The sequence below is a fragment of the Rhinolophus sinicus genome, chromosome 1, assembly GCF_057876585.1.
Source record: "Rhinolophus sinicus isolate RSI-liver-muscle chromosome 1, RSI-T2T, whole genome shotgun sequence".
In the NCBI taxonomy this organism is placed as follows: domain Eukaryota; kingdom Metazoa; phylum Chordata; class Mammalia; order Chiroptera; family Rhinolophidae; genus Rhinolophus; species Rhinolophus sinicus.
Genome location: NC_142501.1, coordinates 54,684,230 through 54,699,999, shown reverse-complemented (window position 1 = coordinate 54,699,999; position 15,770 = coordinate 54,684,230). Strand labels below are relative to the sequence as shown.

General features: G+C 45.2%; 1 protein-coding gene across 1 annotated transcript; it reads left to right on the top strand.

Moving 5' to 3' along the window:
- Positions 1-2,231: 2,231 nt before the first annotated feature.
- On the top strand, positions 2,232-8,459 carry KRT5 (keratin 5). The gene is made up of 9 exons (XM_088799525.1): positions 2,232-2,912; positions 3,502-3,716; positions 4,510-4,570; positions 4,679-4,774; positions 5,342-5,506; positions 5,878-6,003; positions 6,245-6,465; positions 7,258-7,292; positions 7,740-8,459. The coding sequence occupies exons 1-9, from the start codon at positions 2,325-2,327 to the stop codon at positions 8,111-8,113; spliced, it is 1,881 nt and encodes a 626-aa protein (XP_088655651.1). The 5' UTR covers positions 2,232-2,324; the 3' UTR covers positions 8,114-8,459.
- The last annotated feature ends 7,311 nt before the right edge of the window (positions 8,460-15,770 follow it).

Below are 15,770 nucleotides of genomic sequence, written 5' to 3'. Positions count from 1 at the left end.
GAAAGGTTGCTGGGTGGAAGGTTCCCACAAAGCTAAACAGAAAAGTGCCGCTTTTCCCCCATGTCAGGTATCCAAATACTCCCTGCCACAGTGACTTGCCTACCCACACAACTTTGGTCCCTGGCATGTAAATCTGAGCTTGGCACACTCTAGCGATTCTCAGACTGGCCAGAATGCATTCCTGTTCCACCAAGTCCACAGCTGGGAGGAGGGGGCATGGGGAGAAAGAATGTCCCAGTATCTCAGGAGGGGTGGAGCTTCCCCGGGGACAGTGGGGATTATACCCAGGACCTGTGCTGGAGGGGACATACCCTGATGGTGAGCTGCCAGTGCAGAGAGAGAACTCGTGCTAGGAGTCCTCAGACACCTGCTTCAAGCTGAGAACTGTTCTATCAGGCGTTAAGGGGCCCCCAATATGTCTCAGGGCCCCCAAGACACATCTGTTCCCTGAGAAGTAACAAAGTGTGAACTTGATCAAATCAGTACATTCCATCTCTGAGAATCTCCGGAATTTTCCAGACAGGGAGGCAACCCAAACTTCATTGCCTAAGACCTGTAACACCCGCTCTGGCCATCGATCTGTCTGTCTGGATTTACCTGTCCACTGCTTTTGCATCACAGTCTCTGGTGAGCAATCACATTTTGGTTGAGCCCCAGCAGCTCAGTCATTTTCCCACAGCCGCAGCTTCCTTGTGGCCAAGGACAGGCCCTGACTAGAGATCCCGGAGCTCAAGCTGTGTCCTCACTCCTTTACTCGTGAGAACGTAGCCCCTCAGCCCCTACGCTTCAAAGCCATCTCCACGCCACTACTTCCAGCCCCAGCCAGGGGGCCCCCCATAGCTCTTGAGGGTCCTAATGCTGCCTGAGAGTCCTGCTTCTGTTTAGGGGAGGAAGAAAGGTGGCTCCACTCAGATTTGCAGCCAAAAAGAGACAGTGTGATTTAGGACTGACAAATCTGAGCCTGACCAGACCCCTCTCCTCCACCTGGACAAGCTTTGCAGAGGGCTCTTTGGGGGTCTTCCCTAAAGGGACCGGGGCAGATTGTTATGCCAGCTGCCTGGTCCTCCAAATCTGCTCTGTCTAGTCTCGCTGGCAGGACAATCTGTAGACCTAGAATTCCATTTTCCATTCCCCTGGCCCTGAAGGAGACTTTGGGCTGGAGCCCAGAGAAAGCACAGCAGTTCCCGCTGCTTAGAGCGGGTCGGTTCTCCGTTATAACAGGCCGGCAGATTCTCAACACGTTCCTGATGAGATTAGAAGCTCCTGCAGGTATGTGTTTGTGGCGGCCCTCAGCCTGTATCAACAGATACAATGACTCACTTCTTGCCTAGTGGAATAACCAAGGGCTTGCTGGGACACACCTGGGGGGCCGGGGAGCAGGGAAAGCAGCTCCCCCTGAAAAGAGACGTAACTGGCAGGCTGAGTCTCAGGACTTTTGCGAGGGATCTCTGGGGTTTGCTCAGCCCCACAGGGTCCTGCCCAGGCAGAAGTACAAGGGAAAATGCTGAGTTAGGAGGAGCTGTGGAGGAATAGGCCTGGCTCTGAAGAGAGCAAAGCGGCATACCAGGTGCAGAGGGTGTCCCCACTTTCTCTGTCTCTGGGTTTGGAGTTTAAGGAGACTTCCTGGCCTGAACCTTGGAGGAGAATCTTCCCCTGGGCTGGGGGATAACTATGCCTCCCCCATGAAAGCAAATTCTGCAGTAAAGGACAGTCTATTTTCCCTTTTGGCACATAGCTGAGATATCAGGCCACAGTTGCCTTCCAAGTGCTGAAAATCCATGTAGCAACCTCCTGTCTAGGAGTGGAGAAGGGCAGATCACTGCCAGTGGGGACTTGCTTTGTCCCCCACTCCTAGACAGTATACACCTTGCTGGGATGGTTGTTAATATCCCTGGGCCTATAAGGATCCCTCGGGACATTGGCCAAATGTCCCCCTTGCTTCCTGGAATCCTTCTTGGGCTGCTTACAGCCCTGGCCCCCATGGGGAAGTGAGACTTGCAGGCAGCGTGGCCGGCTTGCTGCCAAGACACCAATGCTGCAAGGCAAGGTTATTCCTAACTAAGCAGAGCCTGCCAGGAAGAAAGCGTTTGCACCCCACACCACTGTGCAGGTGCGATTGTGAGCTCACAGCTGCCCCCCAGGCATGCCCAACCCACTTAATCATTCACAGCTCTACAACTCTCCCTCCCATCCCTGTTCTAGAGGATAAAAGGGGGATTGCCTCCTTGGTAATAGCCACCTACTGCGTCCTCCTGAGCTCTGTTCTCTCCAGCACCTCCAACCCCTAGTGTCTGCTACTCTTCTTCCACCAGGAACAAGCCATCATGTCTCGCCAGTCGAGTGTGTCTTTCCGGAGTGGGGGCAGCCGTAGCTTCAGCGCCGCCTCAGCCATCACTCCATCTGTCTCCCGCACCAGTTTCACCTCCATGTCCCGGTCCGGGGGTGGTGGTGGCAGCTTTGGCCGGATCAGCCTTGGGGGTGCTGGTGGAGCAGGCGGCTATGGAAGCCGGAGCCTCTACAACCTGGGCGGCTCCAAGAGGATCTCCATCAGCGCTGGTGGTGGTGGTGGTGGCTTCAGGAACCGACTTGGTGCCGGTGCTGGAGGTATCTTTGGCTTTGGCTTTGGAAGTGGAACCGGGTATGGAATTGGTTTAGGCAGTGGAGCTGGTGGTGGCATTGGGAGTGGTGGCGGTGTTGGCTTTGGGCTCGGTGGAGGTCCTGGCTTTGGCGGTGGCTTTGGTGGCTCTGGCTTCCCTGTCTGTCCCCCTGGAGGCATCCAAGAGGTCACTGTCAACCAGAGTCTCCTGACTCCCCTCAACCTGCAAATCGACCCCGTCATCCAGCGGGTGAGGACCGAGGAGCGGGAGCAGATCAAGACCCTCAACAACAAGTTTGCCTCCTTCATCGATAAGGTGAGACAAGCTCCTTTGTGAGAAACCACGATGAGTGTGGAATAAATGCAAAGGAAGTAGGAAGAGGGAGATTTTCTGACTTTGTGCAACTAGCTTCATAGTTTGCAGTTACGTGTTTTATTTGTTTCCGTGTCCCAAGTTTATGGCCTACTTTCTTAATTAGACTGACAGCTTGGAAGAGAGGGTCTTAGTTCTTCTGCTTCAGAGATTGCTCCAGAAGGGCTGTTTGATTACTGTTGGGCAACGAGATGAATTCTGTGCTTCATGTAACGGGGCGATTGCAGAGAAAGGTAGATGACTTTCTCAGGCAGTAGCCTGAGTGCCTTCGCAGCCGCCACTGCCCTGGTCTACACTCTGCCCAGGCGTGCCCAGTGCTATCTGTGTCCTGGATAAGTGCCCTGTCTTCCCAGAAGAGTGAGATTAGGCACTACACTCTGGATATCCCCTCCTGGGACCCAGGAAAAGGCATTGCACCTGGGAAAGCTTTCAGAGGACAGCATGAGATGGGAGAAAATAAAAAACAACCTGGTGATTAATGACTGAAACATGAAATTCAGGTTTTTCCATCTTCAAACTCTGTCCCCGCCAGGTGCGATTCCTGGAGCAGCAGAACAAGGTCCTGGACACCAAGTGGACCCTGCTGCAGGAGCAGGGCACCAAGACTGTGAGGCAGAACCTGGAGCCTTTGTTCGAGCAGTACATCAACAACCTCAGGAGACAGCTGGACAGTGTCCTCGGCGAGAGAGGCCGCCTGGACTCGGAGCTAAGGAATATGCAGGACCTGGTAGAGGACTTCAAGAACAAGTGAGTCATGGTGGAGTGGCGATAGGGGTGGGTGATATCTTCTTGGCAGCACATGTACTTCGTAATCGGACTACTGCTTATATCTTCCCCACGGGCTAGACACTTATGCTTTGTAGGGACACCCAACATACTAAAATCAAATCCAGGTTCATGTTTAGAAAGTTCCAGCCCTAAGCTCTGCCCCTCTGCTAGGCACTTAGCAACCAGCCACAGCAATAAGCTCAATGCCCTTGGTACCAGCTGGTGAAAGAGCAGCAATGTAGTCCTGCTTTTGGGGTCTTTTCTCCCCAGTACACTCAAAGTACACAGCATGGGCTTTTTGGTAGATTCCGCCCAAAGCAGGAACTGATGACATAACCCAGCTTAATGGCTCAAATAATTTCTTTAGTCCTTATGAACCAGCAGCTGGGCTGCTAGACTTTTTTTTGTTTGTTTAAAGACTTTGAAAGCTGGACAAAAAAGCATTAGAGAAATTGACTAGATGTGGAATTGGGGAGAAATATCACAGCTTTTCTACAGGAATATTCTTGAAGCCACCTGGTTTATTCGCAGCTGTTATAGCAATAATGGAATGATTATTGGATGGGCAGTTAAAGAGAAAAGCGTATTCTAATGGGTAAGGGCCTTGCCCAGTGGCTCACACTACCAGTGCCCCCTCCCTCTCTGCCTATATGATGTGAGAAGCCCTTTCCCAGTGGAAAAGAGGCCCACAGTTGACTTTATGCAATAAAGACCCCAGGCCTCACTTGCCCCTCATCTTCTGATAAGCACTTCCCGTTCCTTTTGCCCCCAGGTATGAAGATGAAATCAATAAGCGTACCACCGCTGAGAACGAGTTCGTGATGCTGAAGAAGGTACGTGGGTAGAAGAGAACCTGTTGCCTATGGCTATGCTCTCTTAAGGTGTCATCCATTTAAGTCAGGGTGGAAATTGGGTGCAGTGCCAACCATCCGTTTCTCTAGGATGTGGATGCCGCCTACATGAGCAAGGTGGAGCTAGAAGCCAAGGTCGATGCACTGATGGATGAGATCAACTTCCTGAAGATGTTCTTTGAGGCGGTAAGAAATGCCCCTTATTCAAGACCCAGAGACATGGGCACTGGGGCAGCACCAGGGATTAGGGTCTCCAGACTTAAGTGGCTTCCAGTGGCTCCAACGCTGTAACTACACCTTTCGCTTTCCTGTCCCTTTAGTAGCACTAACCCTTTATTAGCTTATAAAGCCAATCCTTAAAAAACAAAAGACCTTCTCAGTAATCATTTTGCAGAGTGAGTTATTAGAGGCACAAAGTACACCTTTCCTGGACCTCCGCTTTGTGTTTTCTCCCAGTGTGGCAAACCACTCAACTAGATTCTTTTGAAATAAGGTATGCCCCAAGAAGATTCACATCTAAGAGGTTATTGTATACAGTAGAGGTTTCTTGGAGGTTCAGCGTTAAGTCTTTTTTTTTTTTTTAATAGATGTAGTAATGGTTTGGATTATTTATTAACTTATCTAAATGTTCGATGTTAGGTGGTTATTATTATTATTTTTCTCAAGTTGACAAATCATAGTGAGTGAACTATTTGAATGGACCTGACATGAAATAACACAGAACCAGATGACTGACTTCAAGTCTCCCTGCAGGAGCTGTCCCAGATGCAAACGCATGTCTCCGACACGTCCGTGGTCCTGTCCATGGACAACAACCGCTCCTTGGACCTGGACAGTATCATCGCCGAGGTCAAGGCCCAGTACGAGGACATCGCCAACCGTAGCCGGACAGAAGCCGAGTCCTGGTACCAGACCAAGGTGCGTGCTATGGTCAATGCCTCACGAGTGGGAGGATGGCCACGTGTCTAGGATTCTCGGCCATGACAACATGCTAAGGATGGGGCTCCCAAAACCCGCAGAGACCTCTTGGGTTGAATTATGGGAACAGTCATATGTGCCTTTGCCACATAAATTCAAGAACCGTAAGGAGAATCTCACTCTGAATCTCACACCAGTGTCTCCAGGAAAGCAAAGGCACTAAAGAGGAAATTATCTAAGACCAGAAACCAGCCACGGACCCCAGATAACTACACCTCTTGCCACCTCTTGGTAGCTTCTGCCTGTGAACATTGGGGAAGTGTTCCCATTCTCATATAAATGGACTCTTTCCTCTTTTCTGGTGGCACCAGTACGAGGAGCTGCAGCAGACAGCGGGCAGACACGGCGACGATCTCCGCAGCACCAAGCATGAGATCTCCGAGATGAACCGGATGATTCAGAGGCTGAGAGCTGAGATCGACAATGTCAAGAAGCAGGTAGGGAGAGGCTGAAAGAAGGCAAGAAGGGGCCTGAGCTCTGGAAGGGAGGCTTGTTTTATTTTACTTTTTCTAAACACATACACACCCAGAGCTGGAACAAGTACCAGCATTTCAATGCTTCCCCCATCCCCAATGACAAGAACAATAGTACTGGCTTGTGTCTGGAATCTCAGAAAGAGATACCTGAGCCCAGCTCACCACTAAAGTATATCCCCACTCTTCCTTCCTTTCCCTCTAGTGTGCCAACCTGCAGAACGCCATCGCTGATGCCGAGCAGCGTGGGGAGCTGGCCATCAAGGACGCCAGGAACAAGCTGGCCGAGCTGGAGGATGCCCTGCAGAAGGCCAAGCAGGACATGGCCAGGCTGCTGCGCGAGTACCAGGAGCTCATGAACACCAAGCTGGCCCTGGACGTGGAGATCGCCACCTACAGGAAGCTGCTGGAGGGCGAGGAGTGCAGGTGGGCAACATTGCCAGGGGTGGCCTCACATTTGATAAGTGGAGCTTCTGCTCCACTGCAGGGTGTAAAACACACACACGAGCGACTGCTCTCATGTACATGATAATTACCCATCTTTAATTTGGTTCGAATCTGCTGCCAGGGCATACAGCTAACCTATACAGTGTGGTCCTAACTCACTTTTCTGACCCTATTCCCACCACCGGTATTCTTAGACACTGCCTCTCCTTCAAACAACAAGTACCAGCATTTCAATGTTTCAGCATTTCAATTGTACCAGCAAACAATTCAACAAATGTCTTCCCTGTTCTTCAAATACCTCTTCCTGCAGGGAGCCTTTCATGATTACTCCAGCTGAGTTAAATTCACCTGCCTTTGGATTCTCAAACTACTCCGTTTTCTTCAATCTTCTGACACTCTCTACTGCCTACTTTCTGTTAGCAGTATTTCTGTCCATGCCAAGTCCGCTCACAGAATGTAAGCTCCTACAAGGCAAAAACTGCTTCATACATATGCATAGTTCCCACAACCTCTTACTCACCCTTTCTGTACAATGGGTGGAGGAGAATGTGAATTACAATCTTCCTGTGAGAGCCTGTTTCTAGGTCAGGGCCTCTTCATTGGAAAGTCCCTCCAGCGAGCTAGCTCTTTCTCTGATTTGAACAGTTTTCTGGATATGCAGGCTCCTTGCTTATAGATCAAGCTCTAAACATGACTATAGGAATTATCCACACAGAGTCACGCTGTCTTTGAGGGAGTTTTTAACTCTTATTTCAATTTTTCCTCTTTCAGATTGAGTGGAGAAGGCGTCGGACCAGTCAACATCTGTAAGTAACTTTAAACAGCCATTAACAATGATGATAGTATTTGGTGCCAACTCGAAATCTTGCTGTTTCTAGATTCCAGATATTCCAATCCACACATATGGGTATTTAACACACTTCGTGAGAGACAGGTGGTGGAGGGGAGAGAACACAGATTGAGACATGAAACAATGTGCCTCATGTTTTATCTCTTACACATCTTGTGTTCTGCCCCTCCACCTTGCCCTCCCCTCCCCCCTCCCCCCAAGGACTTAGCACCATCCCTGGCCTACTATGTTCACCAACTGTCTGTTAGGGACTTTAACCAAATGACTTAGTTCTTCGGGCCTCATTTGCTACTCTGTAAAAGGGGCCAGGTACAGTGCTAACACCAGCAGGATCAAATAAATTGGACCTGTAGGATCAATCTGATAGACTGGTCTCACCAAGTTCTCCCTCTTTTCTCTGCAGCTGTCGTCACAAACAGCGTCTCCTCTGCCTACGGTGGTGGCGGCGGCTATGGCAGTGGCTATGGCGGCGGCCTCGGTGGAGGTCTTGGCGGCGGCCTCGGTGGAGGTCTTGGCGGCGGCCTCGGTGGAGGTCTTGGCGGCGGCCTCGGTGGAGGTCTTGGCAGCGGCCTCGGTGGAGGTCTTGGCGGAGGTGGTGGCAGCAGCAGCTACTACTCCAGCAGCAGTGGGGGCGTCGGCCTAGGCTCTGGCTTCAGTTCAAGCAGTGGCCGAAGCATGGGGGGGGGCTTTGGCAGTGGCAGCGGCGGTGGGGTCAGTGGCTCCAGCGTCAAATTTGTCTCCACCACCTCCTCCTCCCGAAAGAGCTTCAAGAGCTAAAAGTCTGCTGCAAGTCACTGCAACCCAAGGGCAACGACACGGCCTTCTAGGTGGTTACCAAGCCAAGTTTTCTTTTACTGGAGTGTAGTCTAGACCAAGCCTATTGCAGAACCAGAGTCTGGTTCCTGGAAAGACCCGATCCCTCGTCTCTAATCTCCCATGCCTCGATTCTATGTTCTGCTTCAAATCAGTGTTTAAGTCTCTACAGCCTGGTCCTTGATCAGAAAAAAATACAAAATTTTTCAGTATCGAAACCATCAAAACAGAGTCCCTACCCCAATCCCAAATTTTGTTCTGGTTCTGACTACCTCCATAGTGTGTTCAATAAAATGCTTTTATAATATAAGCTGTTGTGAAGAATTATTTTTTCAAGGTCTACAACCAGCCTAGAAACCTCTTGAGGGTCTATCTGTCCAGATGTGATTGGTTTCTTTGATGATTCACCGGGAGAATGGAATGACCTTGAAGGGAAAGTGATCATTCTGGGTGGTCTGGAGATTACAGGACACCTGACAGGAGGTTGCTAAAGCCTCTAGAATGAAGGAATCCCTGGAGGGCATAGACAGGAGTGTCCATTGTATTGCAATTTGGACAGATTGTAGAGTGTTTTGTTGGAGGGGTCTCCATTCAAGGTCGGCCAACTTGCTAGTAAGAGCATAAATCAGCTTAAGCAAAATTTGTAAATAAGGCATATGTTGCCTTCAGAACCCAAAAAGGCCTAAAAGACATTGGGCCTGTTCTAATATTGTGGCTGCGGAGAGGGTCAATAGCTATTTCTTAATAGTGTCAGAGGCAGAGTGGCCCTTGGATTACCAAATAATTTCCGGAATTTAGCTGACGTGACATTATGTATGGGACAATGGTCCATCCTTATTTTGTGAGCTCCCTTGTGAATATTTATATGTCCTGAATGAGTGTGTCCAGTGAATCTCTTAGGGCAGGACTCATCAATGTAATATTATACCTGTGCTCCTGGGGAAAATCAGATGCATTTAGGATCCTACCTACAAAGACGGCGTGCAATGGCAGAGCTGTTGAGGTACTCCGAGTGTCTGGATAAAGACGCATTATAAACCTTCAGAGGGGAGGCAAACTATGACTGAGAGGCTGTTGAAATGGCCATCGAACAGAACATTATTAACCAAGTTGCTGATTGGATAGTCAGTAATTTCAATAATACTGAGTAGTGGGCTTTAATGGATGTGAGCATGGCAGTAGAGTTGTGGTAATCCAGTGTGAGGGACCTTTATTCTTTCCAATTTTAAAAACAGGCCAAATTGTGTTGCTAAGTTGTGAAACAGAATACATAGCACCACTTCTCTCTATATATCTCCTTGTAATGAGTTTCACTTTTTGAAGGACCTGTTTTAATTTACATGGGCATATTAACTATTTTAACTCGAAAGCCCATCTCGTTTCGTCAAGCCAATTTGTAAGTATCAATGACTTAATTTAATGTTGATTTGTTTCTCATTGAGTCAGAGTGTCCATGACCACTGTGAGGTATTTTAGGGGGCAATGGATGGTGTGATCATGTGAAATTTACGTAAGTCAATAGTTCTGACAATTAAGGTGAAGCATACTTGTTTGTTCTCTACTCTGTGTTCAAGATTACAGGGTACCTTTTCAATTTAGTTAGATTCCCAGACATTAGGATAATTTGAGTTCCAATATGGATTAAGGCCACGGAGATTTGCCATTTGGTGTATTTCATCAGATGTTAAAGTTAATTCAGAACCTATGTGATAGAGGCGCAAAGTCAATCCACACCACTTTTCATCTTCTTGATGTATAAATTCTCTTAGTAAATTTTGGATTTCCAATTGCATGAAATTGTGTTTCAGTTTTTTTGTTTCCTCCCCATTTCCAGGTTTTTTTCATTCCTTCCGTTCTATTTCTTCTTGTTCCTTCCTTCCTTCCTTCCTTCCTTCCTTCCTTCCTTCCTTCCTTCCTCCCTCCCTCCCTCCCTCCCTCCCTCCCTCCCTCTCTCCCTCCCTCCCTCTCTCTCTCCCTCCCTCTTTCCCTTCACCTACTCCTTTCCTTTTTATGTTTACTAGATATACTTGTGGGAGAGAGGGAGTCTCTCTACCCTGCTCATATCCTCATATCTCTAAATATTTTCCTCCACAGAGCATCAAATCAGTATCATCAGAGTTTGGGAACTTCCCCATATAAATAGTTGAATTAACCCTTTAGTTGTGTCACAAAGGTGTCATATGTGTTTTCCCCTATAACCCTGAGGATGAGGATTTTTTTTTCCAACAGAGACATAGGCAGCAGCAGCAGCAAAGGCATGTTGCAGGGTCCTAGTAAACCACCTGCCCTGAAGCGTGTGGCCTCAGCATGCCATAGCAACTGCCCGTCCTCTACTTGTGCGATCACCTAATAGGACTATATATTGCACAGGTTATCAGTCTTTCCCCTGAGCATTTCACAGAATGGGGGTCAACACTTGCTTGAGACACACATCAATGTTCATTGGGTAAGAGCCATCCCTTGAGCTCAGTGACAGTCATTATTTACAGAGGAATTTAGAAACACAGTTCAGTATGAGACACACAGATAGGTCTGGGTTGAGACACATGACCCAATGCCACGTTAAGGAGGCCCCAATCCCATACTCCTGACCCTTCATGACAATGACTGAAACGTTTGATATAAGTCAGTTAAGTCTCTAACAGAGGCCTTGGAAGAACTCAGTAAATGCAGCACAAAGCACAACAGCTCAAGGTGCAAGCTGGACAGCAGGCAGCGACACAATTCAAAGATCCCACTAGCCAGAAAGCAGCAGCTCAAAGCGCATCATCGTAAGCAGACAGCAAAGCTAGACTGCAAGCCAAAGCAAGAAAAGAAAGACCCTAACGGTGGCAGCCATCAGATAGACATCCTGCTCACAGTACCAATTACTATGACCACCTTAGAGAGGCAGGATGAATCTCCACTCAAAATTTGGTTTAGCTATTGAGGTTGATGAGGCCACACGCACCAAGACAGTATGAAAATGTATATTACTCACATGATAAGGCTTTCTGAAGAAAGCAAAACAGGTTTCCCAAGCTGGTTCAAATATGGTTTGAAAGCGCAGGGAAAGGAGAGTAGAGTGGAACTTCTATTCTAAAAGTTGTAAGGGGGGTGGGGGGTGGGAGATGAGGGTAAGGGGGATCAAATATATGGTGATGGAAGGAGAACTGACTCTGGGTGGTGAACACACGATGGGATTTATAGATGATGTAATACAGAATTGTACACCTGAAATCTATGTAATTTTATTAACAATTGTCACCCCAATAAATTAAAAAAAAAAAGAAAGAAAAACAGAAGCTTTATTTCATTCAAATGCAACTGGGAAAATGTGCCACTGCATGATGCCAATAAATATCATATGTGGTGAGCTTGTGTAAAAAAAAGAAAAAAAAAATTTGGGGGGAAATGAAAAAGATCTAACAGAGTCAAAACAATCTTGGAAAAGAAGAACAAAATTCTTATAGTTACAGTTATTGAGATTTATTATAAAGTATAATAATTATGAGAGTACAGTATTGAGACAATGACTGGAAAATGGATCAATGGAACAATATATAGAATCTAGAAACGAACCGCCTATAGATTCATTAGATTTATAACAATGGTGCTATTGCAGTGCAATGGGGAAAGAATAACTTTGCCCGGCAAGTGGTACCTGGTTAGTTGACTCTCCATATGGGAAAAAAAAAAAAAAGATAATGAGTCCTAATTCATCCCATTCACAAAAACAACTTCAGTTGTATTATAGTCCTATATGTGAAAGATAAAACAATAAAGTATTTAGCAGAAAATAGAATTTATCATGATGACCTGAGGGGAAGCGATATTTCTTAAACACCATAAAAATTGCTTTCCTTAGAAAAGTATAAACTTTGCTCATAAAACAACATGAGGAGAGCAAAACAGCAAGACCCAACCCAGGATAAGACATGTATAATATATCTCTCAAAGAACTTGATGTAAAATGTCCAAAGAACAATAACACATTGCCCACAATAACGTTCTGTTCAAGTGTACATGAGGAATTCACAAAGAAAGAACATGTGCTCAGCCAGTTTCAAAAGACTAAAATGATATAGACTATCTGCTGTGACTATGGCATATTAAATTTGAAATAAAAAACAATAAAATATCTCAAAAATCTTAATTATTGGGAAACTAAACAAAATACTTTTAAGTAACCTATGGGTTAGTTAATGAGGGGATGCTTTGGAGGAGAGGGTCTGAAGGTTGGCCCTTACCTATCGTCTGCCCCTTTACAATAGAGAGTCTGAGCAGCAGCCCAACAACCAGCGCCCTCGTCTGTAGTTCAGTATGAAGACGGATCTACTTTGTTGATAGGGCCAGATTTAGCAAATATGAATAAATACAAGACGTGCAGTTCAATGTGAATTTCAGATAGATAACAAATAATTGTTTAGTATAAGTATATTCCATGCACTATTTAGGCATGCTTAATACTAAACTTTTAAAATTGTTTATGTAGAATTCAAATTTACTCGGCGTTCTCTATTTTGTCTGGGTGGCCTATTCATAGGTGCCTGAGATAGTAATGCTTGCTCTGAGTATCAAGCCTCCTGGAATGTAGTTGGCCTCTACAGAACTGGATACTCACCTGGCCCTCACTTAAGGGTGGTGAGGGAGGCCTGTAGGTAACCTGCTGTCATGGAGCTTCTCACATGAGATGGGAGAACCAGAATCTTAGCCTGGCTCATTGCAAGTTTCCCTATCAGCGTTTGGGGGTTTTGTACAGCACGGCTGTTTCTAGCTCGGTTTTCACCATGACCTTGACCTCAAACTCCATAGCTATGTAATAGAAAGGTGGGAGGTGACTAATTCTTAAAAGTCTTCCCCAGTTCCAAAGCTTCTGCCTAGTGACCTGCTCAGCAGCAAGAACTTTGCCCACCTGCAGACGACCATGGAATAAGGCGAGACCGCAACTTGATTTGTGAGCCAGGGCAGAGGGTCTCTGCCGTGGCTTCAAAATATCAAAATGTTATTGTAACTGAGTGGTTATTGCTGTTCTTGTGGAAGTTTTCCTTGCTTTTTATTCTTTTGCATATAGATAAGACCAGGTATAGAATGCCTGATTAGTTGGCTTCTAGAATAAGCTTTTATAAGTATGGCCTAAAAGATAGAGAGTCCATTTCTGTCTGAAAGTCGAAATATAGCCCTTACACTAATATCTGGAAAGATTTGAATGAACCTCCATCATCTATTTTTGCTTGTCAAAATTCGTATACATGTTTACACTGAAAATGGTTTCTGCATATCCTATGATATTTTCCCGGCCAGAACCATCTCCATGCTAATCTGAATGTCATCTGTCACTGTGCCCACAAATTTGATAATCTAGATGAAATAAACCAATTCTTTGAAAGACACATCTGCTAAAATTCGCACAAGAGGAAATACACAATCTCAATAAGCCTATATTTATAAAAAATTGAATCAATAATTAATAACGTTCCAAAATAGAAATCATCAGGCCTAGAGGGGTTCACTGATGAATTCTATGAAACATTTAAAGAAGAAATTGTACCAATTACCTTGAGTTTGGCAATGACTTTTTAGATACAACACCAAAGGCATGATTCATGAAAGAAATAATTGATAAGTTAGACTTCATAAAAATAAAAAATTTCTGCTCTGCAAAAGACACTATCAAGAGAATGAGAAGTCAAGCTACAGACTGGGAGAAAATATTTGCAAAAGACAGAGCTGATAAGAAGACTGTTACCTTAAATAACAAGAATTCTTAAAACTCAACAATAAGAAAACTAACAATCTAATTACAAATTAGGGCAAACACTTTAACAGACACTTCACTAAAGATGATATATAGATGGCAAATAAGCACAGGCAAAGATGCTTCACACCATTTGTCATTAGGGACGTGCAAGTTAAGACAACAAGATACCACTACACACCTACTAAAATGGTGAAATTCCAAAACTCTGACAGCGTCAAATCTGGCAAGGATGTACAGCAAGAACGCTCACTCATTGCTGGTGGGAATGCAAAATCGTACAGCCACATTAGAGACAGTTTTGCTGTTCCTTATAAAATTAAACCTGCTCTTACCATATGATCCAGCAATCATGCTTTTAGTATTTATCGAAACGAACTGAAAACTCATGTCCATGTGAAACCTGCACACTATGTTTGTAGCAGCATAGATTCATTGATTGTAAACACGTATGCTTTGGTGCAGACGTTGATAGTGGAAGGGCTGTGTCTGAGGGTGGAGGGGGTACTTTCTGCTCAATTTTTCTGTGAACCTAAAATTGCTCCAAAAATTAAAGTCTATTTTTTAAATGGTACAACTATTTTGGAACTTACTTTTTTCTGTGTGTGTGTGTGTGAGAGAGAGAAAGAGAGAGAGAGAGAGAGAGAGAGAGAGAGAGAGAGAGAGAGAGAAACAGAGAGAGAGAGAGAAAAACAGAGAGAGAGAGACAAAGAGACAGAGAGACAGAGAAAGAAATTGAGAGAGAGAAATGGAATTATCGAGGCTCTGATTATGTGACACATGAAATATGCCTGAGCAGACTGGCTATACATTTACTCTTGACACAGCAATTCTATTTCTAGGTATTTATTTTAGCAAAATGAAAACACATGTCCACACAAGGACTTATAAGTATGTTCAGAATCGTTTTACAGAAAGTAACCCCAAACTGGAAATATTTTAGGAACCCATCACTCGAAATGGGTAAAGAAACTGTGTGTAGTATATTCATATAATGGCACATCACTCAGTAATAAAAAAGAATGAAAAGCCAAAATTCATAACAAACATTTGTTGTGAATCTCAAAAACATTTTGCTGAGTGAAAAAGGCGCCCCCCACACACATTTAAAGTATGTGCTGTATGATTCCATTTATATAATGTTCTAAAAGAAACAAATTAATCTAAGGTGGAAAAAATCAAAACAGTTGTTGCTTGGGGCAATGGGATTAGAGGGAAAGGGCACAAGGAATTTTCTGAAATAATGGAAGTGCTCTATATGTTGATATTAGGAGGGCAATATAAATGCATGAATTTGTCAAAATGGATTGAACTCTGCACTTAAGATCTGTGCATTTCACTGAATATACATTATAGTTCAATAAACAAAAATATTTTTAAAAAAGAGAAAGACTATTTCACTTTTCACAGTGGAGATGGGGAAGGAGGAAGTGAATTGGGAATGGAATCTAGATTAACCAATCAGCAGTTTCTGCCATAGGGTCCAAACTTCCCTAGCTTTATTGAGTGTTCTTCTGTGCCTATCGGAAAAATCTAGGCTATTTCCCAGAAGCGGTTGAGGCAAATTGGGAGGAATTTAAATTGATCAGATCCCCGCGAGTCCTCCTTTGCAACTTTAGTTCTACAGACTTTAGCTCTGCCAGGGTATCAACAATCTGTCACTAATCCCAACCCTAGGCTAAAAGTGAGATTACAAAGGATTATCAGATGGAAGCCATTAAATGTCAAGGACGCTGAGGCGTGTTTGCTCTCTAGGATATTCATACTATAAGAGTCAGGTGATTTTGAGAAGAATTGTTTGGATAGAAATTTCCCCAAGTCATCCTGAATTTGGGGGAATCACCCAGTATACTCACAATTAACTAGATATTTCCCCTTTACTGA

Coding starts and splice junctions, on each gene's coding strand:
- KRT5 (XM_088799525.1), top strand. CDS start 2,325: ATGTCTCGCCAGTCGAGTGTGTCTTTCCGGAGTGGGGGCAGCCGTAGC. Junction 4,571..4,678: donor AGTTCGTGATGCTGAAGAAG/GTACGTGGGTAG, acceptor CCGTTTCTCTAG/GATGTGGATGCCGCCTACAT. Junction 7,293..7,739: donor CGTCGGACCAGTCAACATCT/GTAAGTAACTTT, acceptor TTTTCTCTGCAG/CTGTCGTCACAAACAGCGTC.